Genomic DNA, 22,273 nt, shown 5'->3' with positions numbered 1-22,273 from the left:
ATGATCACATGACTGGTGAGTTATCAATTTTTTCTTCTAATGTCATACCTGTTACCCAATCTGTGTATCTTACGGATGGCTCTACATCTTACATTCACAGTAAGGGTAATGTTTGTCTATCTCCTGATATTACTCTTTCATCTGTCCTTCGTGTACCTAAACTTGCCTTTAACCTTTTATCTATTAGCCGGCTTGCAAAAAACCTCCAATGTGCAGTTATATTCTTACCAGATCACTGTTTGTTGCAGGACCTTTGTTTGAAGAGGATTTTTGGCAGGGGTTATGAGCGTGATGGGCTTTACTACTTTGGGGAACCACCAGGAACGAGTCTTCAAGCTTCTGTCCTACCTACTTCTAGTGTTTATGATGTTTATTTTCGCACCTTTAGTCTGTGGCATGCACGTTTGGGGCATGTAAACTTTCAGTATCTATGTCTATTGCTTCCTTCGTTAAATAAAGCATATAAGGACCATAAGTTTCAATGTGAAGTTTGTAAGCTTTCTAAACATACTAAAACTAGCTATATTTCTCATATGAGTCGTGCTCCTAGTATGTTTGATCTTATTCATTCTGATGTCTGGGGCCCTTCCCCAGTTACTGCTTTCTCTAGACATCGATATTATGTGACATTTATTGATGATTATTCTCGTTGTACTTGGGTTTATTTATTGAAATAGAAATCTAACGTGTTTCTTTTATTTACCCAGTTTCTTCAAATGATCAAAACTCAGTATAACATTGTTGTCCGTAATATTCGTTCTGATAATGGACGAGAATATGTTTCGAATGAGTTCCGGACTGAACACAAAAAGCGTCATCTTATGTCTGTGGTCCGATGTCTTCTAAGTGGTATGCATGTGCCTAAATTCTATTGGCACATGGCTGTTCTTACAGCTGCTTTTCTGATTAATCGTACTCTCAGTCGAGTTTTGGGTGGTAAGGCCCCACTTCAGATTCTCCAGCCTGATTATACATTGTTTCACCTTCTGCCTCGTGTTTTCAGCTGTACTTGTTTTGTTCATAACCATAGTCCTTCTCGTCATAAACTTGATAATAAATCTATTAGGTGTATTTTCTTGGGGTATTCTGCTATGTCAAAGGGCCATCGTTGTTATGATCCTGTGACCAAACATATGTATCATTCTCTTGATGTGACATTTCATGAAACTATTCCTTTTTATAGTATTAATTCTGTGGTACAGGATTCTCTCTCTTTTGATCTGGAGAAGGAGATTTCTCCTATTGCCCGTCCTGTTCCTCTCTTTGAAAATCACACTGTCCTAGAATCTCCTTCTGCATCCATGCAGGGTTCCCCTCCACCTTTACAGGTCTACTCTCGTCGCCATCGCACTCAACCTCCCCTGCAAGAATCATCTTCGAAACCAGGTCCAGGTAACTCTCCTTCTCCTATGGCTCCTACCATTCCTAAGCATACCTCCCGTTATCCTACCCGTGATCGTCACCCTCCTAATTGGTATGGTTTTTCTAGTAGCACTAACCACCCTATTTCCCAGTATGTCTCCTATGATGATCTTTCAGGTGCATATAAATCCTTCCTGGGCAAGATTGGGACCGTTTCTATTCCTCGATCCGTGTCAGAGGCCCTCCAGGATCCCAATTGGGTGTCTACCATGACAACAGAAATGGATGCTTTACAACATAATAATACATGGGAACTTGTTGCTTTACCTGCTGGGGAGAAAACGGTTGGCTGCAAATGGGTCTTAATGTGAAGTACTTAGTTGATGGTTCTATTGATCGGTATAAAGCTCGGTTGGTGGCAAAAGGCTTTACTCAGATTCCGGGCAAAGATTTTAGTGCTACCTTTGCTCCTATGGCAAAGTTGACGTCTGTGCGACTGCTTATTTCCTTATCTGCTACCCATTCTTGGCCTCTGCATCAGTTGGATGTCAAGAATGCATTTCTTAATGGAGACTTACTTGAGACTATATATATGGATCCACCCCCTGGATTTCGGGCTGAGGGGGAGTATGCTGGGAAAGTTTGTAGGTAGCGGAAGTCTCTTTATGGTCTGAAGCAATCTCCTAGAGCTTGGTTCAGTTGTTTCAGCGATGTTGTTCTATCCATGGGCTTTGTGCACTGCCACTCAGACCATACTTGCTTTATTCGACGTCGCTCTGATGGTCGTTGCATTATGTTATTGGTATATGTGGACGATATCATTATCACAGGTGATGATGCTTCAGGGATTGCTCAGGCGAAACTTCATCTTCATAAGTCCTTTGATGTGAAGGACTTAGGTCCTCTTCGATATTTTCTTGGAATTGAGGTTGCTAGATCACGTCGTGGAATTTCTTTAACTCAAAGGAAATATGTTTTGGATCTTCTTCAAGATACTGGCATGCTTGGGTGTCGACCCGCTTCCACTCCTATGGACCCCAATCTCAAACTCTCTGTTGAGTCAGGGGAATTACTTTCAGATCCATCCGTGTATCAACGTTTAGTAGGTCGTCTTATCTATTTGACTAACACAAGGCCCGATTTGACATTTGCTATTAGTGTGGTTAGTCAATTCATGCATGCCCCTCGCTCAACTCCTATGGATGCAGTCTACCATATTTTGAGGTATCTTAAGTCGTGCCCTGGTCTTGGTCTGTTCTATGCCTAAGGAAATCAGTCTGGACTCTCATGCTTTACTGATGCAGACTATGCTGGATGTAAGACAGATAGACGATCTACCTCTGGCTTCTGTACTTTCTATGGTAATCATCTCATATCATGGAAGAGTAAGAAGCAAGCTGTTGTCTCTAGATCCTCTGCTGAAGCTGAATACCGAGCTATGGCTCAAGGTACTTGTGAGCTCCTTTGGCTTCAATCAATTTTGGGAGAGTTGGGTCTTGCAAAGAAAGGTTCTTCAAGGCTGTTTTGTGACAATAAATCAGCCATTATGCTTGCTTCCGATTCTGTTTTACATGAAAGATCGAAACATATTGAGGTAGACATTCACTTTATTCGAGAGAAGGTTCGATCAGGTATCATTAATCCTATTTTTGTTCCCTCTTCAGAACAGACTGCAGATGTGTTCACAAAGTCTGTTGGGCCTTCTCTTCTCCAGTCTTCTATAGTCAAGCTGGGCTTGGTTAACATATTTGCTCCAGCTTGAGGGGGAGTGTTGGAAATCATATCCATAAGTTGACTCAATGATTGTGGCAGATTTATTGGGTCTTCAATATAGGCTAATATTTAGGGATTTTATTTTTATTCTAATTTGATTTTATTCTCTTTCCATATTTGTAATTTTCCTCTTGTATATAATGATAGTCAAGCTCTCAAATTGAGTACGCCAATTTCACCAAGTTACTTTTCTATAAAATCTATCTGTCCTTGCCTCTCCTCCATGCATAGATAAGAGTCATGTGCAATTCAAACTCTCCGGCCATGCCTGGTTCTTCATCTTTCCCTCCTGGTTGAGAAGAACTCTTCTCCGAAGAGTTAAAACAAAAGTATTGACCCCATAGAATGCATCCAACAATGAACTTGGAATTTCTAGGCTCAAGTACCGCAACAAGATAAAGCGTTTTCTTTTCAACAAGAAATTTCCCTATATACTGCTCCCCAATGCAGTAGTTGTAGTCGCCTGTAACTTTATCCCCAACAAAAAATCAATATGATGAACATCCGTAGCAGAAGACAACTCGCTAGGAGAGGATAACTCCTGCATGTTATCTTTAGTCTTATTTGAAGTTTTCTCATTTGATGCTTCCGGATTTGGAGATGTAATCAAACTGCTCTCCTTGGTCCATCACTGAAAGTAAGGTTGAAGAATCAATGCACAGTTCTTGAGTACTAGCTCACCTACTATTCGAGCCTCCACATTAGCTGTAGTTTCACTAGCTAGAAGAGTGTCAACTAGCTCCTGCAAAACAAAATCACTTTTCTCTAGTACATGAGTCATTATAGTCTCCATCGATTTAAAGATACTGACCCCATGATAATCCCTTATTTCTTTTTTAAAAGTGCTGGAACATCCTGACAATCAACTCATCACATTCCAAATCTAGCATTATCAAATATGACTTGACTTCTGCAAATGTGTTGAGAATTCTGACCTTCTTGCTATAAGATAGACTAAATCTCTCAGATAGATTTTTGAAAGATCCATCATCTGTTCATCATTATACGGAAGATCTGGTGGTGTAATTCCCATGGAAGTGTAATTCCCAGATAGAGGAAATAGGCTACATTGGAAATAGGCTTCTTCAACCCCCATTGAAGAAGCCTATTTCCAATTCCCATGGAAGTATAATGAGTACTGATGGAGTGACGGTGTTTGGGGCTTATGGGAATGACAGTGGGTACGGTTCTGAGTTGTTTGAAGGTTCTTGCGTGGGTGAAATGGTTTTCAGTTAGGTGTTGCTTGGGTGGTGAGTTGGAGTGCGAGAAACAGTGAATGGGTTAAAGGCTTGCTAATCTGAAACTTGGATCTTTTGCTTCTTTTTTTTTTTTCTTTTGTTTGTTAAGTCTTCTTTGTGGGTTTTGTGTTGGTAAGTCTTAATGATGAAGGCTAAGGTGTGCTTGGTTTGTGGTGATCGGTGGCAGTTTGGGTGTTGTTTTGGAGTTTGCGACAGATGGGTTTTGCGGTGGTGGGTTGGGTTTTGTTTGGCTGATTGGGTATTTGGTTTAACAAGGATGACTTCTGTGTTGTGTTTTGTTGCTTGTTGCAGAGGCTGGTTACGGGATGATAGGTTTTCCGTGAAGTGAAGCAGCGGTTTGGGATTTTAGTGGTGGTTTTGTTACTGACAGCAGTTAGGGACTGTTCGGGTTGCCGATATTGGGGCTCATGGAGGGCAAGACAGCGGTGGTGTGGTTTTGCATTTTGGTTGCGTGGGTGTTGTTTGGTGTTAGGGATGGATTTCTGTGAGTGACGCAGCGGGGTTAGGATTTTGGTGGCGGGGATGGGGCTGATTTGAGGAAATCAAATGACATGGTGATGATTGGCAGTGGTTAGGGGTTGTGTGGGAGTTTAAATGGGTTTGAGTTGTTGTAAACAGAATGCTATGGATCCTTTGCTCTGATACCAAATTGATGTAGGACACAAAATATTTGATACCAAATGATGTAGGACACAAGTAGACTGGGAAGAGAGAACTGAAGCAGAACCAGATGTAGAAGAGAGTAGTGAGAGTGAAGTAGAGTGAGAAGTAGAATCCAGAAGAGAGAGTGAAGAAGAGATGAGAAGAGACGAGAGAGGAAGAATCTGAGGGAGATGAAATCTGCAATTCAGTGCTCAATATTCAATATTCATCAAAAACTACTAAGACAATACATATGCCCATCTATATATAGGCAATACAAAGACCCTAATGTCCAAAACAACTGCTGCAGACATAAACAAGTCAACAAGGGTTGCCATAAGCAATAGTGAAACATATCGCCACACCTATGCTTAAAGTTGGGAAATAGGTGTGCTCAGTTTCAACACAGCTGCAGGGCAGCATACCTTATTTAAAGGCAAACCTAAGCCTAGTAATAATTAAAAGGAAATATTGCAAAACTACCCAAGATTTATTATAGTTCCCACAATATATAGGAAAACTATAAAATCTATCTGTCCTTGACTCTCCTCCATGCATAGATGAGAGTCATGTGTAATTCAAACTCTCGAGCCACGCCTGGTTCTTCATCAGATTCCTATCATCCGACATAGCAATCTCATTTCTGCTACATGAATGCATTGTATTTGTCTCTTTTTCAACACCCAACACTTCGTTCCATACAATATTGTCGGCCTAATAACCGTTCCATAGAATTTTTCTTTTAATTTATTTGGTATTCGTTTGTCACAAAGGACACCATTAGCTTGCCTCCATTTTGTCCACCCAGCTCCAATCCTAAAATCAAAAGATACATATATATATGTATGTATGTATGTCCGGTTGATAAAAGCAGAAACATGGGCTAAGTGAATTCCACCTTATCAAAAAAGAAATTTGAAATCCACCTTTACTGGTCTTGCAATCTTAGTTATTTTAACAGGTCTGCTAGTGCAGTTGTCTCTATTAACAAATTGGTAGGTTGAATAGACTTTGTAAAAATAAGGTTGCTCCACAAAATTAGATTATGGTTAAAGGAAAAGTTATATTGAACTTCTGTATAAATAAAAAGGATTTTAAGGTAGTGCACAATATTGGTACTCCAAAGAAATACTTACATCGTGGACAGTTGAAATCCTTTGTACATGGAAGAATACTCTTTCTGTTACAGAATGAATACAAGAATGATTAGCATCAAAAGTACACTAAATAGGATATTTTTTATTTTTTTTCATAAGTCACTAAATAGGAAATTGAACAACCTTAAAATTGAAACTTTTTTCTCCTATGATTGTAAAATATAAAACTTAAGTGTAGAACTTTAGGAAAGCAAGACAAAACATCTTACAAGGGGTGTTCTGCTGAAGAGCTTTTAAACAAGTTTATGTATAGATTCCTGGTAAGATGAGAAAAGACAGCACAATTATCATCACCACAAGAATTCCATTTAATTGGGATGCATAAAGGAGAAAAGATATAACGATGTATTCTGACATGTTTTCTTGACAAGAGGGTTGCTCAGGACCTTGCCATGTAAAGTTATTGTAGGAAAGATCACTGCAAGCAATTATTAACATTAATTGTCAGCATATTTATAGTTACAGTGATATAAATAGAAATTTAATTATCTTAAAACCAGAAAAGTAAGAGATAGTGTCTGTAATGATACGAGTATAATTAGTTTGAAGCCAGAACGAAGAAATGCTGTTTCTAAGAAATTTTTAAACCACAACTAAATGTTAGTCAATCAAGTAATTTAGCTTCACCTTGCGCATCAAAATAAAATGTAAAATGTGATAATATAACCATTATGTGTTATGGGTTTAAAAAATCCCTAAGGAATTCAATTTAATAGTTGTAATTAATCAATTATCAATTGTTCTTTTCATTCTTATCAGAAAGATTGTTTGTCGAGGCATCAACATGTATTGGGATATGCATGAGTAACACATTCAATTTTTGGAAGTATCAGAATAAAAGATATCCCATGCATGAGTAAGATATTCAATTTTTGGAAGTAATAAAATAAAAGAGATATATATTGGGATTATCTGTTTAATTTTTATGAATATGAAAAAATTATGCTATGAAAACCAAATAGATCATCAAATTATCACCACCATGAAAATGCAGTAATAATGAGTATTGCAGCTAATTAACAATCAAAGAATCAGCAATTTCCCTGGATCGGTGCCAATGGTGACGAAAAAACTAGGAGTAAGAGAGGATTGAATCTTCTCCCTGCAAAAAACGTAGGAAAAAAAAAAAAACAAGACTTCTTCCTCGTGAAAGAAAAAAACCAAACAGCTAATGCAGCACAAGAATGGTTGTCGGAATTGAACAGCAACTGAAAATTATACCTCAACAAAACCCATTCAAGAACAACTTGGATCATTTCCAAGTGAAAATGGGGGCGAATTGGCACTCTGAAATGGAGTTACAGTTCCCTGAAGGGAATCTTTACGGCATAACAATTTGACCAGTTGTGTGCCATAAGGTACAACTAATAGGCAATCCAGATGCTAAATTTTTCATATAAGTGGTATATTAGAGAAGGACTCTAAAATGTAAATACTGGGAAAACTAAAAGGATAATATTAGAAACTGAGTGAGGAGAGCCAGAAGCTGACACGTGACTGAAATGGATTAAACATGTAAAGGAAAACCAGTGGAGCCATTACAGGACAAGAGTAAGTCGGTGCAAGTTGAAACCACAAATGAAGAGTGAAAGAATGTAATGGACAAATAAATTAAGAGTGAAACTTAAAACCATGCTTTAATATATATGCTTTTTGATTCAGCAGAATAGCTGAGCATCTTTGTTTTCCTAAATTAGTTGGAAGAATGCATAATGAATGATGATTTTACACAAATTAGTTGAAGTCTTTCGCTATTATACGGGTTTGATTGATTTTTCTACTTATAATTCATCTAAATTTTGTACAATACCATCAACGGAAGCAGAGTTTACCAAAGGGCTTTTAGCCAGATGGTATGATCTCTCCTCCCCAAATGGGGAGGTTGAGAGTTCGAGTCTCACTAGGTTGTGGATGATGGGTGCGTGTGTTTGCTTTAACTTCCAAAAAAAAAAAAAAGAAAGAAAGATAATTGAAGCAGAGTTTATAATTGTAGCCAGAGAGGACAATTTAGAAGCAAATGAGTTGGCAAAAAGAGGTCAACAATTCTACAACATTTGGGGACATCTTACGCTCAAGTTGTGTGATGCAGAAGGACAGTGTTTCTCGTTAATGAAGTTTCTATTTCTTCCAATGTATATTCATGATTGTCCTTGGGAAGAATGGCTCATCCCTCATTTGCATGATTTATCTTTCATCGATGTGTTTTTTCTTACTAAAATATAATAATATATCAGATTTTGAGACTAAAAGATCAACTCATAATCTCATATTGGGTGAAGACATAAATGAAATATGCATTGAAGTATTCCTAACACCAGAAGTGGAAGACGCGACTTGCCGAAGACCCTTAAATCTTAAAATGCTCTAATTTCATGTAGAAATAAAATATTTTTTTCAAAACTTAATTGTTATAACCCCGGAACTGTAATTTAAATATGGAGAACAAAATTACTGAAATTGTTGTGAGATGCACTGGTATGAAGTCAATACATCTCAGTAATTTATTTTTTTCTCTTCCTGTAACAAGGGGACTCGAGCCTCTGAGACTGACGTTGAGAGTGTGATAACCACCAGGATCACCAAGGGTGCACCTCAGTAACTTGATCACATTAGTGGTTACATTCACCAAGCCCCTATGGGATTGCAAGTCTATTAGCTTTCCACTTGGACAACTTAACTAAGGGTATTCGGGTTCACTAAATTATGAACATCATTCTTCACTTTAGAATCTCAAAATCATAAGGAAAAGAAAAACAAATTGAACAATCCTTCATCTCAACATTTTACAACTTAAAGGCCTAGATTATTCTAAAATGGCCAGGTCAATGTTCCTGCATAAAAAACTGAGGTAAATAAAATAACTGGAATGCTTCTGTTTATAGATTAACCTAAAGGCAATACTAAAAAACAGCTACACCTAGATTCTTTTTAGTCCTTACAACGAAATAAAGTAACTTCCTGTATAGTTTTTTAATCCTTTTTAATCACCATGAGCAGGGAAAATTCAAGGTAAAAAATGTAAGGAATCAAAAGTCAACTGGTCAAACTGTTATTAACTAGAAAGAATGTATGTACGAAGTAAAAGGTTAACATGTCAACAAATTATGAAAATTGGCTTCCCTTTGTTAATATATAAAATTTTCAATGCATTGTGTCTTCACATGCAATAATAAGCATTCATGAGCTTTAAAAGATGATAGTAAATATAATGAGCACTGAGATCTAAGAATATCAAGATTAAAACAGATCAGCAAAAGTCAACCACATATACAGGCAGCCCTATATGTGCTCAACTTTTGCACACAGGACTCCACTGTCATTCAGGATGACAATGATGTGCATGCAGAAAAAAGTGGATCACAATAACATTACCATATAATCCTACTCTCACAAAAACACATCTAGGGAATCCCAGCTAATAAACGTACATATTACTTCCCTCCTTCAAGATTGAGGCAGGTATATCTCCGCTTAACATGTTGCCACTTAAAAACCTGCTCAAAGCAACATGATATAGTTAGCACGCAATATAGGAACTCCGGAACATGATGGCATTGTAGCAATGCAGTTGGTAGCATTTCATGGAACTAACAGAAACAATCAATCGCGAAAACCGTTGGTAGCTTTAATATGAAGCCGAAGGATTGTTTCATAACAATTTGTTAGCAAGTTTTAGACTCGCAAAATGAAAGTTCATCACAATAACATGATCAAATGCAGCCTAAATATTGAGTGTCAAACTTACACGAACTTTAAGGTTCTTGTGTTTATGTCATTTGGAATTTCACCAGTTAACCTGTTAAAACTAACATCCCTATCCAAATCACAAGACAAGAAATACAAGGAAAAGAGAATCAGTTAGAATAATTCATGAGTGTATTTACCAGTCAAGTGCATTTACACTCTAGAAGAGAGACTGAATGTACAAGATTGAGGAACAGAACTTCTGAAGAAAATAAAAAGAGAAATGGAGACGAAAACCAGTTATTCAGATGCATGGGAGATCGCATATTATATTCTACTAAATCTCTGAAAGAGAACACCACCCTCTTCACCAAAAATTCAAATAAAAATTTGCCAACTAGAAATCCAGGAAATGGTTTGGACCACTTCTTGAGAAATCAACCACTTCTAAAAATGTAACATAGATTTGTGGACCACAATTGCCTTTGTCAATCCAATTAACCACATAAAAACTATAAAACATCTGTTATGACATTACTAGAAACCATACTTTAAGCCTCGACTTCAAAGAGAAGAGAACCAATTCCTCTATATTGTGGCATGTGTTATTCCAAAAAACCTGGAAATGTTTTTTTTTGCTTGAATACAAAATTAGCTTCTTTATGGTAGATGAATACAATTTTTCCTGTTACAATGGATAAATTGTTCCAACAATCTGTTGTCCACAACAAAATATTAGAAATTTTAGATAATATGAAAAGTTTGAAGTTCTTTAGTTTAAAAGAAATTGATGAATTAATTTTGGACTAATAACCAATAGACAAAAGTTTTAGGGGAAAATAACTCTTGACACCCCTTGTTAGAGTTAGCATGTCAAGCAGCCCTATTGTTTATGCACATTTACAATTTATCTTCATTATATTAGAACATATTAGAAGATAAAAAATATAAAATATCAATATGACCAAAATACCCCAATCTCTTTTCTATCTAGCTCTTTCCCTCTGTTCACATTTCCACATTCTAAACCAACACTGCCACACCCACCAGTCACCCGCCAAATCACACACGCCCTATATCTATCTATCTCTCCATTACTTCTCCCTCTAAGCCATCGCCCCCACCACTACCACCTCATTCAACCAGCACTACCTCCTTTCTCTTCTCTCGCATTATTTCTCTCTAAACCGGTTCCTTCTCCATCATCACCTATGTCATGAAAAAAGCCTCATTCTTCCTCTATGGCCAGAACAACATTTTCTTGAAGAATAACCAAGCTGTTAGACAACTCCTTCCATTCATAATCTTGTATCACTATCTGCCGAAAACCTCATGTTCCCGTAGCTGTCCATCTTTGTGTTCAAGTAGACCTGAGCTGTACACCCCATAAATCTATTTTCTTTGACTTGCATATTCATCAAACATAAGTTTGCTTCTTTAAGAAATATCAAAATCAAAACCTTAACCTATATTTTGATAGATAGAGGGATCTAGAAATGATTTTGTTGAGTTGAGTTGATGGTAGAGCCTTTTGATTTTTATTCCAATTCAGCCTCTACCATTAATTGCCAAACACCTTGTATATTAAAAAATTGTTATATCCAAGTATGCATATGTATAGATAGATACATATATAAAGAGATACTGAAGTAATGGAGGAATTTCAGCACAGTCCGCTATTGTTTCAGGTATCAACTTGCCTTCCAATTGGCTGATTGAATAAAGGGGTAGAAATAGTCAAAAACAAAACTCAAATTTTGATTGGAAAAGAAAATCCAGTTTTTTCTCTATCTACATTATTCGCTACTAATTTATCTATGTTCTTCCCTTTTTCTCTCTAAAGTCCCTTTTTTCCTTCTCTTTCTCTTTATCTATCGGGGTTTTACAGAGAGAAGGAATAAAAGTTGATTGATTTGAGAGAAAGAGAGAGAGGAGGAGGTTGGAGGGATGGAGAGGAGCAGTATGAGATGGAGAAAAGAGAAAAGAGAGAAAAAAAAAAATTAGTGAAGGAAGGAGAGAAGAAAGAGAAAATTGGAGGAGAGGTAGCAGTAACAATTATAGAGGTACAAGAGGAATGAGAAGATGGAGTTGATCAGCAGCAGTGCTGCTGACTGTGAACAATATCGGAAAAATTGTTCTCATTTTAAAAAAATTTATAAAAGGGTCATACATGTAATTTTAGAAGGATGAACAAGGATATAAAGTCTTTTTTTATCAAAACAAAGGGCAAAATAGACATTTTACAAAAACTTCTTTAGGGGAGGTCAGAGAGTCAATAAAACCGCAGGGAGGTTCACCAAAAATTTCAAAAGTTCCATCCACAGGTTATCAGTCCAAACCTCAGGGAGGTCAGAGTAGTTTACGTTAAACAAAAACATGTTAGAAGAATTACTTAATATTTTATGCACTGTACAGGTTTAGTGCAGGTAATTGCATGTGCCTTGCATCAGCTACTGGAATTCGACATCAAATTATTTGATAATGCATTTTTCTATCTAGGCCTCACTTGATTCATTTTTTCCCATCTTGGGAAACCTATTAATTGGCCTGATGTTTAACTTCACTTCCACATTAAGATGCCCTCAAACCCCAGCCCACCTCACCTCGGGAATATGAAAAAAGAAAACTACATTTTCACAAGAGGCTAGTTAACTAGCAAAAGTTTTTGCAGTTCAAAAGAATTGACAAAAGCAACATTGGACCTCCTTTGAAGCAAGTTGAAGGTTTAGGTACTCAACCGATCAATTGAGAGACCGAGTTAAGGAAAATATAATGTAGATATTCCTATTATATTCAACCAAAGTAATCACTGTATCACTGTAGAAATGTAGTCAATTACACATTGACGAAAATGCTGAAACCCAATAAATAAAATTCAAACACCAAAAATTAACAGGTTCTACTTACAACATTTGCAGGTTCTTCATTATCCAAATGTATGGGGGGACTTCTCCGGAAATGTTGCAGTTTCTCAGAACCCTAATCCATAAAATTAATCACGATGAAGACTGTACGGCATTTTATCCAATGTATGCCTATAAATATCAGTAACATATATCAGTCTACATACAGTCTTACTAAGCCTTCAGCGTTGCTCAGATTGGGAAATCCCTGATTCATCCCATTTATGTCACTAATCCTTCTGTTTAAAGAGATAGCACAAAAAGCAGATAGATCCCTTCAACAGTAGATCAAGCAATTGATGAGCAAAATAAAACAAAGCATGAGGAGGATCTATACTCACAATTCAGTTAACTTGTCCAGAAGAGATATGCTCGAAGGAATGGGTCCCTCCAGTCCACTTGCATGCATTTCTCTTCATTGATGTAAATGTGAATTAAATTTTAAAAAAGATGATGCAAAACCTATGTGCTTGTGCTAAATTCTCAAAAGACACTTTTGGATAGATAAGTAGCTTACAATCTTTGAAGTTTTTTCCAGTTCTGTATAAAATCCGGTATTGTTCCATTGAAGTTGTTATCGTTTATCCTACTGCATTGTGTAAGAGAATGGTGCTGAACTGACACTATTGAAATTACTGTAAGAAATCAAAGAAAATGTTACAGAAACTTACAAATCGGTTAAATTTCTTAGCCCAGAAAATTCCATTGGTAGCTTTCCCGTCAAGTGATTGGAGGACAACATCCTTGATTCAAATATTATGTTGCAAAAGCAAAAGTTAAATGTTTTCCATCTCTCACAAACTTAATTCAGGGATTAAACCAAAAGAAGAAGAATAAAGCGAGATGACTTACAAAGTGTCCAAGTTAATTAATTTTCCAAGCTCAGGAGGAACAGTCCCAGAAAATTGATTTGCTTCAAGGCTCCTGGTTATAAATCTCATTCAATATTACTAAAAGAGCAGAACAGGAATACAATATTCAAGTTATTTTACAATACACTGAATGCATGGAGGAAAGATAATGTAATACCCCTAAATTCAAAAGGATAGGTTTGGTATTTAATTAACTGTTTATTTTGCATTTTTAAATTGATTAAGTGTGTATTTGCATTAATTGTTAAATTATTTGATTTAAATGTGTTAGTTGGGTGTTTAAATTTCATTTATTTGCTTATTTGATTTATTTTATTTTAATTCAATTAATTGTGTATTTGTTTTTCTTTAATTGATTGTCTAAAGTTATTTTCTTGCATTAACTATTAAATTGTATTTCTCTTGTACATGCACGTATAAATTTAAAAATGCTAACCGACTTAGGTAGTGGATGGATTCTAGGGTTTTATGTTTGAACGTAGCCGACTTAGGGTTGGTGTAGGATTTAAATTATGGTTTCAATTAAAACCTATAAATATATAAGTATAGGTCTGCCAAGGGTTTTGGTTAACCCTATTCACGTAACAGAGTCCTACAGAGAGTTGTGAGAACAGAGAGAGAACAGAGAGAGAACAGAGAAAGAAAGGTTCGGGTTGGCTTAGAGTCAAGGGCTGAACCAAGGAGGAGGTGTTGATGCATACTCGTGGATTGAATTAGGAGCAACGAAGGTCAGTAAAAAACAACTAAGGTCGCCGGAGTTGCTAGAGACGGAGGTTTAAAGGTTTCTGAATTGAAATCGGAGGCAAGTCTTGTTCTAGCTCTTTCCCTTTAACTCGTGTTCTGCGCATGCCTAGGTAGACTCCAGGGCTTTAATGGATGCTAAAACAAGTCTTTATTGCATGTTTGAAATATTTTTAGTTCCATTGAATTAAATTGATATGCGAATTTCTGTAATCTCTGTTAACTGGTTCATACCGTTGTTGTGTTTAAAGTATGTTTAATTGAGAACCTTGATGCATATTGATGTCTTAAAAATTAGTCTGGGACATTGATGGAATAATAGAACACGTAGTAAAAGATTTACAGAGGCCTGGGTAAACTGAAATAGCTTTGTTGGAATTAAACTGTATTACAAGTTCTTTCAGTTCGGTTAATTGATGCATGCTTCGTTTAAGTTTAAGCTTTGTTTAATTGATGTCTTTGATGCATGTCAATGCTTTATAACTGTTGTAGGACACTAATTAAACCTTAGAGCAAGTATTGAAACAAATACAGAGGTCGTGGAACACGCCGGAGTCGAGGAAAACGAAGCAGAGACGAGGAGACGGCTCTTAGGGGTGAGAGAGACAGCTCCCAAAGGAGGGAGCCGCCTCCCACAATGCAAGAGCCGGCTCCCACATGTAGGAAGCCGGCTCCCAAGGCCTTAGAGCCGGCTCCCAAGGGTGGGGAGCCGGCTCCCATATTTTGGAGAAGGCTCTAAATTTTTCTGAGCCTTTTCTTCCTCTGAAACACACAGTTATGTATTTTTAGGGTCTGTTTGGTCGGTGCAGGGTATTTCTACTTGGTTTAAACTATTTTAAATCATGTGTAGGAATGTTGTAAACCAATAAAAAACAATAGGGAAACATCTATTCATAATTTGATTAAGGAATGGAGTGGGGTGAACTTGGGGAAAAACCTGTAGGTTGTGCACTGTTATGGTTAAGAAATTTATTACTGTAAATTGGATATTGTTTTAATTTATGATTTAAAATTGTGAATCATATTTAAATGGAGTTATAAGTATAGTGATTTACCTGAAATTACCTATGCTTTGTTTGGATTAAAAATTGATATATGTTTGCTATTTAACTGCATCAATTTATGGACAAGTTGGAGAATGTAAATGCTTAGATTATTTTAGCAGTTTACATTATTGGAATGTTATTTTTAGGCCCTATATTTAATGCCTAATACTAATATATATGTATTAATTTATATTGATGCATAGTGTGGAGTATAATTGATGAATTGCTTAATACTGTTTAATCAATTTTATTATATGGAGGTATGTATATGCACCGGTATGGGACGGTGGCATATTGGGGATGGATTAGTTCAAACACTAAGTCCTACCTATTTTGAAATAAGATGGATTAACTGCAAAATGTTAAGTCCTACTTATAAGTTGGTGTCAGGTCAATAAACCTTTTGAATGACACACCTTGAACGGACTTTATATAGTTATGTTATGGTGCCATGGTATGAGCTTGAGTCTCAGGACCATGGTTAGGGTGCGTATATCGTCTAGGATGGATAACTGGACGGTGGTTTCTGTTCCCTGGTAGGTCTAGATACACATGACCACAGTATGTGCGATTTGCATGGTATCTCTACTCAGGATGAGACGTACCACTTGGACTAGTGAGCGTCCTATAGTGTGTAATTATATTTATATGGACTACTTTAGATATTGTTGAGCTATCTAGGATGTATCTGCGTATCGGGTTTCTAATTAGATCATAGTAGAATAGGACTTGCATGTGGGCCTGACCCACTCCTTTATTTTTCAGGTGTTGTCAGTTCCAGGGCTAGAGGTTGGACGTGCAGAGCAGATACAGACACTCACTCCTCCGATAATGTAGGATTTCATTTTATATTCTAGATTAGGATTTTGTCTTCAGCTGATTATTTCAGTTTGGATTTTAGGGGTCCACTAGATGGATTCCCGAGTTGTATCTATTTTGGAGATTTGGGTTTTTATTAATCTTTATCATTTGGAGGATTTTAAATTTAGTATTATTTCCAGCTTTAATATTTATTTCGTAAATCTATTTTGTAATCTGTGTTCGTTTATGTATTAATTGTTTGGTATCCCTCGGATCTGTGCTCGGACTTGATCACCCGTGGCTCTAGAATCTTAGGGGTATCAAAGATAACATCTTCCATGAAGCATTAGCTTGAGTGGTATCTCCTCTACCTCCAAAAAGGAGGTTGAGGATTCAAGTCCCAACTGGGACTAAGTGTCTTACCTATCGAAAAAAGGAAGACACCCTACTATTTCAGTTTCAAAAGAAACAAGAACAACCAACGGGTCGGTGGCTTAGCGGTATCAGGCCCTAACTTCCCAAAGGGAGGTCAAGGGTTCAAGCCTCAGTGGAGGCATGTGTGTGTGAATACCAACTATGGAAGAAAAAAAAAAAAAAAAAAAAAAGAAAAGAAAGAAACAAGAACACAAATGAGATAAAAGATCTACTCAGTTTATAGACTTCTATCACCATGACAGTCCAAAAAGAAATTGGATAAACCAAAGCTGATGACTTACAGGTATGTGAGATTGGAAAAAGTTCCCAACTCTTTTGGGATTTCCCCTGATAAGCGGTTCGCGAGAACAGAGCTACATCAACAATTCAATGACCAAATTTACAAAATGAGAAACTTATGAATACTGACTTCTTCACAAAGAGGAAAAAAGATAAAGCTTACATTGTATTCAAATGTAATGAAGCCCACTCACGTGGTATGGTACCATTAAGGTAATTATACGCAAAATCACTACAAATGAGATAAGGATGGAACAAGAATCAGTATAGTAGAATTTTATTTCATATCTAGGGTACTGTATAAAAAACTGCTACAGTTCAAATTCTAACATGACACTGGCATTTGCGAAGGCTCTTACATTGTTTGGAGATAAGGAAGATTCACCAGTTCAGGTGGAAGCACGCCAGGAAGACTATATTTCTTAAGCACACTGCAAACATGATAATTTTTTTTCAATTGTTAAGCCAAAAATAATAATAGAACCTATGCTCATATGCCATAGAAATCTTCCCTTTAAATCTTCTTTATTTATTTTCGCAGTAACAACATCCTTTAAGGTTGTATTAGAGGTTTCTCTTGGAACATAGAGCCTGTCTTAACTTTTGGGATGTGCTAAACAGAAAGAAAGAAATGACAGAGTAAGAAGAATAAAAAAAGAAAGAGGGAGTCATACAAAGACAGAATAAGGTGAGGAGTAGGGTGGAGAGAGAAAGTAACTACGTTTATCCAGGTTCTTGATTTTAACTACAACTGTTACCTTCCAATTGCATTATATTTTACCAATTCATTTCTTAATTTAAAGTGGTTTGGATAGTGTTCAAAATATCTAAAAACACGTCAGGAGATACAGAATCACATGCACCGTGATTGCATAGAAAAGTTAAAGCAACATATTCAGTAATAAGATCAAGAATCTATACATGCTTACGACGTGACAAACGGTGTTGTTCTCAAACTGGCAATCACATTCAACATTGCATTCAGAACCACTAGGTGCCTGTCTCCCAGCCACCATTTCAAGTTGGCAAGAATCAGCATTGAACTTCAAATATGTTGCACCCATTGTAGTTAGAATTTGCTGAAGTGCATACACTAAATGACACACACGAAAGAAATTGGCTTCAAATAATGAATCTATGTTGTATGATGTGAACTTAAATAACTCAATGGAGAGGAAAATTATGTTTCAAGGATATTATTAGATGCAAGGAAAAAAAATAGCAAAATTTCATAGATTTTCAAATCATAACCATCTTTCAAACTCGTCCAATTGGATAAAAAAAAACCTTCATTATAGTCCTCAAGCTTTGGTTAGACTCAATATAAGCTGCTAGTTCTGAGCAGCTCCTTCAATAGATATAACCAGCTTCATGTTACCTTACTTAGCATTTCCAATCTTAGGACGTATGTAGCTAACTTCACAGTCCACCACTCCAATAGACTAGTCCTAATATTTTTTAAATGCATTGATTTTAACATGTGATTAGAACTTTTCGCAAAAACAAGAACTTGTGTGAACAATAATAGATACAGCATGTTGAACAGGGCTATAGTATAACTCGACCCCAGGACAATTGGAAGTTAACATTTTATGGAAAAATGAAGTAAAAATTCACCACATCCATTTCCTTCAAAAAGTTACTGGAAACAACACAATACATCAATGATTTCAGGAATAGATTGGAACTAAAATGTACTAAGAGATTGGGGTGAGGGAGAAACAAGGCATATCAAGAGTAATGAGAAAGGAAGGAGGGATGAGCTGTACTTAACATTATTCAAAATGCAAATGGAAGTTCACAAATAATTCAGGACTTATATTCATTAAAAGTATATAATTTGCGAAATACCAATGCACTCAACTGAATCAAACCATCTTAAACAACTTTCACTCATCTTTTCTACATCTTTTCCATATCTTGCCACTCCACAAATCAAAAACTGTATTATCACATGCAGTTGAACTGAAAGTGCTTTAGCTTCTACAAATTGAAGTCCATTGAAAACTTTATGGAACCTGAGCAACTACTTCTATCACAATAATGCGTTTATCTATCAATCAAGAATGAGATGTACTTATATTTCTATAAGTATCAATCGTTCTAGAGTGGCCTAATATAAGCATGTACTCATGCACATCATACGGAAGTATATTCATTTGAACTTTTTTATGTTAATAATAATTATGAACTGCTATTATTTGTTGCAAATAGTAGAATGATCTGCTGTGCAGAATATGGACAGCCAACCCAAAATAATCTTATAAAACTAGGTGGCTGGTTCTAGGACATATGAAATCCACCAATTCAGTTATAAAATACACAATATTAGTGGCCTGATTGAAATTTGGCAAAGCCCAACCTAAACAAAGTTATGACCATAATGATCCTCAATCAGCCTGGAGTCCTCTTCTGCTACATGATGGTCAACAAAATCAGGTAGAACCCGGCCTCTGCAGCAGGACCCAGAAGTATTGCTGGTCCAATCCAGTTACTGGAAAGAATCTTAACTTGGATGCTCAATTCAGAACATATTTACGACATCCTTTACACATACACGAGTCAGTTGTATAGAAGAAGACTTTTGCAGTAAGAGTAGAGAATAAAGGTGCAAATGGATCTTACAATAATTGACTCTCTCTCTAATTTATTTGGAGCATACATACACTAATAAACATAGGTTTCAATTATTTTGTACTAATCAAAAACCATATTCAAATTTTGTGTAATGAGATGCATTCACTAATTATATTACTAAATTCCAATGTAAAGTTTTTTGGTCAGCAGAACGAACAAGAAATCCTCATAGACTTGTACAAGAATAAAAATGTACCTACTGTCAGATTTCCATGAAAAGCTAAGAAGAAAATATAAAAATATATAATAAAAAAACACCATCTTAGATGCATAAGAGATAGAACACAAAAAAATGGTTATCATGAACATATTAAATATTCAAATTGCAATTCAAATTGAGATATAAATGTGCAACAACTGCAGCCACTAGATTACAGGCTAGTGCTTGAAGTTTTGAAATCTAGACTTTGTGAGTGTATAGAAAAAATGTGAGCATCGGAAACCTGGTTTTAACATCTTAGTCAATAAAGCAATTAACAGACAAAATTCTGTAAAAGGATAAAAAATAAAAATAATAAATAAATAAAAGGAGGAACTAATTGGCAGAGTTGACAATACAAAAACCAAAATTACTCATGACCAAGCATTACAACTGGTGACCCAGATGCCCTTAACCCATCCAAAACTCCACAAGCTTTAATTAGAATCGAGTAGTTCCAAGGCAATCAACAGGCGAGGCCTCGCAGTAAATTGAAGTAAAATTAATAATTGACCAAATCAACTTAAATTTTAACTTAGATTTCATAATTATAAACAATTAAACATCATAAACTCATGTGCCTCTCACAGTTTGGTTATGTGTTATGCATCCTGCGTTTGGAATTAAAAATAATAATAATAATAAAACTGAAACCCCAACCTAAATCCTGTGTTTGGTTATGGAGTAAAATCGGAGAAAGATGCCTTTGAGCCTTATTGTTTAGGTTTTCAACGATAACCCAACTCAACTGACCCAAACAGAACGTGAAAGGATCAGGGAAGTAGAAACAGCTAATGACAGATCCAATATACCACTTCTCCCACACTTTCTTGGCATCCAAACATCACGCATCATCATATAGAGTAATAGAAATAGACAAATTGATGTACCTTCGTCTTGAGGCAACTTTGGTTGAGCAGAAATCAATGAAGCGAAGCAACTCAATGCAAGAACGCAGAAAACGACGGCGTTTCCGGAGGGCATGACCAAGATTGCGATGAAAATATATATGTAAAAAGGTCAGAATGAAACCAATCTGTTCGTAGTTGGTTCTGGTTTTTCTGATACGGGTGTGAAGATGAACTGACGATCTAAGAAGTTGACAGAGAGAGACCACTGTAAAATGTTTAAAGTAGAAGCTGTAGTCAGTGTGTGATCAAACACATTGTGTTCGTGTTGTGGATAGAATCTTTAAAACCTAAGATATGCAATAAAATTCATCACAGCAGAGCATAATTCATAAATTAACAGCGAATGTTGCCGTGACACCTCCAAAAACTCCTGAAAGGCAAAGAGAGCACGTTGAGCATCGTCAAAAGGATCCCAGCGCGGATGCTTATAAACCACTTCCAAATGGACCAGCAAATAAAGGCAGCCAGACCAATGCACCCCATAGAATTATCATTCTCCAGCCATCCATCACACATGAACATCCACCTCTTTTTCCAAACAGTGGGCTGATGACCACTAAAAATCAAGGGTAAAGTGCATTAAACCCTGAACTATTGGTCATTTGTAAGAAATCCCCCTGAACTACAAAAAATTTCCCTGAACTATAATTTTGTTGCAATTTATCCCCTTAAATTATTGGTCATTTGCAAGAAACTCCCTTAAACTACAAAAAAAAAAACCCTGAACTATGATTTTGTTGCAATTTACCCCCATGACATCAGCTTCCGGTACCGAAAATTTTGAAAGACCAGTTTACTCTTATAACACATACACTGCGTCGTTTTAACTTATACACTTTTTATTTTTTTTTCTACCAAAAGATGCCTTTCACCCAACACAACCCAAAACTGAGAGCTAGAGAGAGAGAGAAGAGACCAAAGAAATCCGAGGTTGGCGGGATGACTCGGTCTTGGATGATGGCGGCTTGTACGCGGAGGACTCGGCTATGATGAGAGCTTGGTTGACTCCGCCGTGAACTATGGAGGCGGTGGTGAGCTCAAGGGAGCTCGGTGGTGAACTGTGGATGGCTGTGTGCTCGAAACATGGACGGCGATGTGCTCGGCTATGGAGATGGCGGAATGGGCCGGCAAGATTGGAATGGACGGTGGAATGGACCGGCGAGCAAGGTGAGCTGAATGGCGGGCAAAGCGGTGACGGCGATGGGCTGACGCAACGGTGCAGAGAAGTGTGATATATATGGCCGACGGATCTGGCTAGTGGTGCAACGGTTATGATTGAGCTATAACAGGAGACCTACCGATCCCAGCAACAAATTCCTCGGCTTCATTGTCCCTTTAAGTCAATCAATTCGCGTGGATGGGGTAAACTACAAAAAAAATATATAGTTCATGGAGTTTTTTTGCACATACCCCAATAGTTCAGGGGAGTTTTTTGAAACTTTTATAGTTCAGGGGGGTTTCTTGCACATATCCCAATAATTCAGATGATTTTTTTGCAATTTTTATAATTCAGGGGAATTTCTTGCACATACCCCAATAGTTCAGGGGGATTTAATGCACTTTACCCTATTA

General features: G+C 36.7%; 1 protein-coding gene across 5 annotated transcripts in view; it reads right to left on the bottom strand.

The window, feature by feature from the left end:
- The window catches only part of LOC132310444 (probable LRR receptor-like serine/threonine-protein kinase RFK1), a 35,728-nt gene extending 14,499 nt beyond the window's left edge, over positions 1–21,229 (bottom strand). Inside the window, exons 1-17 of one of the 5 annotated variants that reach the window (XR_009482610.1) lie at positions 21,060–21,229; positions 20,681–20,906; positions 17,876–18,047; positions 17,314–17,385; positions 17,118–17,186; positions 16,957–17,028; positions 13,633–13,704; positions 13,452–13,523; positions 13,298–13,369; positions 13,122–13,193; positions 12,948–13,019; positions 12,785–12,856; positions 9,939–10,007; positions 9,622–9,687; positions 6,549–6,611; positions 6,403–6,450; positions 6,173–6,216 (exon numbers count right to left, since the gene is read on the bottom strand). Coding sequence is in view for 4 of the 5 variants with exons in the window: in XM_059808618.1 (XP_059664601.1) it covers positions 6,173–6,216; positions 6,403–6,450; positions 6,549–6,611; positions 9,622–9,687; positions 9,939–10,007; positions 12,785–12,856; positions 12,948–13,019; positions 13,122–13,193; positions 13,298–13,369; positions 13,452–13,523; positions 13,633–13,704; positions 16,957–17,028; positions 17,118–17,186; positions 17,314–17,385; positions 17,876–18,047; positions 20,681–20,774 (1,201 nt within the window). In the remaining variant the exon portion in view is untranslated. Of the gene's footprint in view, positions 1–6,172; positions 6,217–6,402; positions 6,451–6,548; positions 6,612–9,621; positions 9,688–9,938; positions 10,008–12,784; positions 12,857–12,947; positions 13,020–13,121; positions 13,194–13,297; positions 13,370–13,451; positions 13,524–13,632; positions 13,705–16,956; positions 17,029–17,117; positions 17,187–17,313; positions 17,386–17,875; positions 18,048–20,680 lie in introns of those variants that run through there. The other 4 variants (XM_059808618.1, XM_059808624.1, XM_059808632.1 and 1 more) reach the window with 4 other exon arrangements.
- Between the last annotated feature and the right edge of the window lie 1,044 nt (positions 21,230–22,273).

Source organism: Cornus florida, unplaced genomic scaffold (genome assembly GCF_030987335.1).
Source record: "Cornus florida cultivar Cherokee Brave unplaced genomic scaffold, ASM3098733v1 CherokeeBrave_3.0.0_Hap2_Chr01, whole genome shotgun sequence".
Taxonomy (NCBI): Eukaryota; Viridiplantae; Streptophyta; class Magnoliopsida; order Cornales; family Cornaceae; genus Cornus; species Cornus florida.
This window is presented reverse-complemented; position numbering and strand designations above follow the sequence as displayed.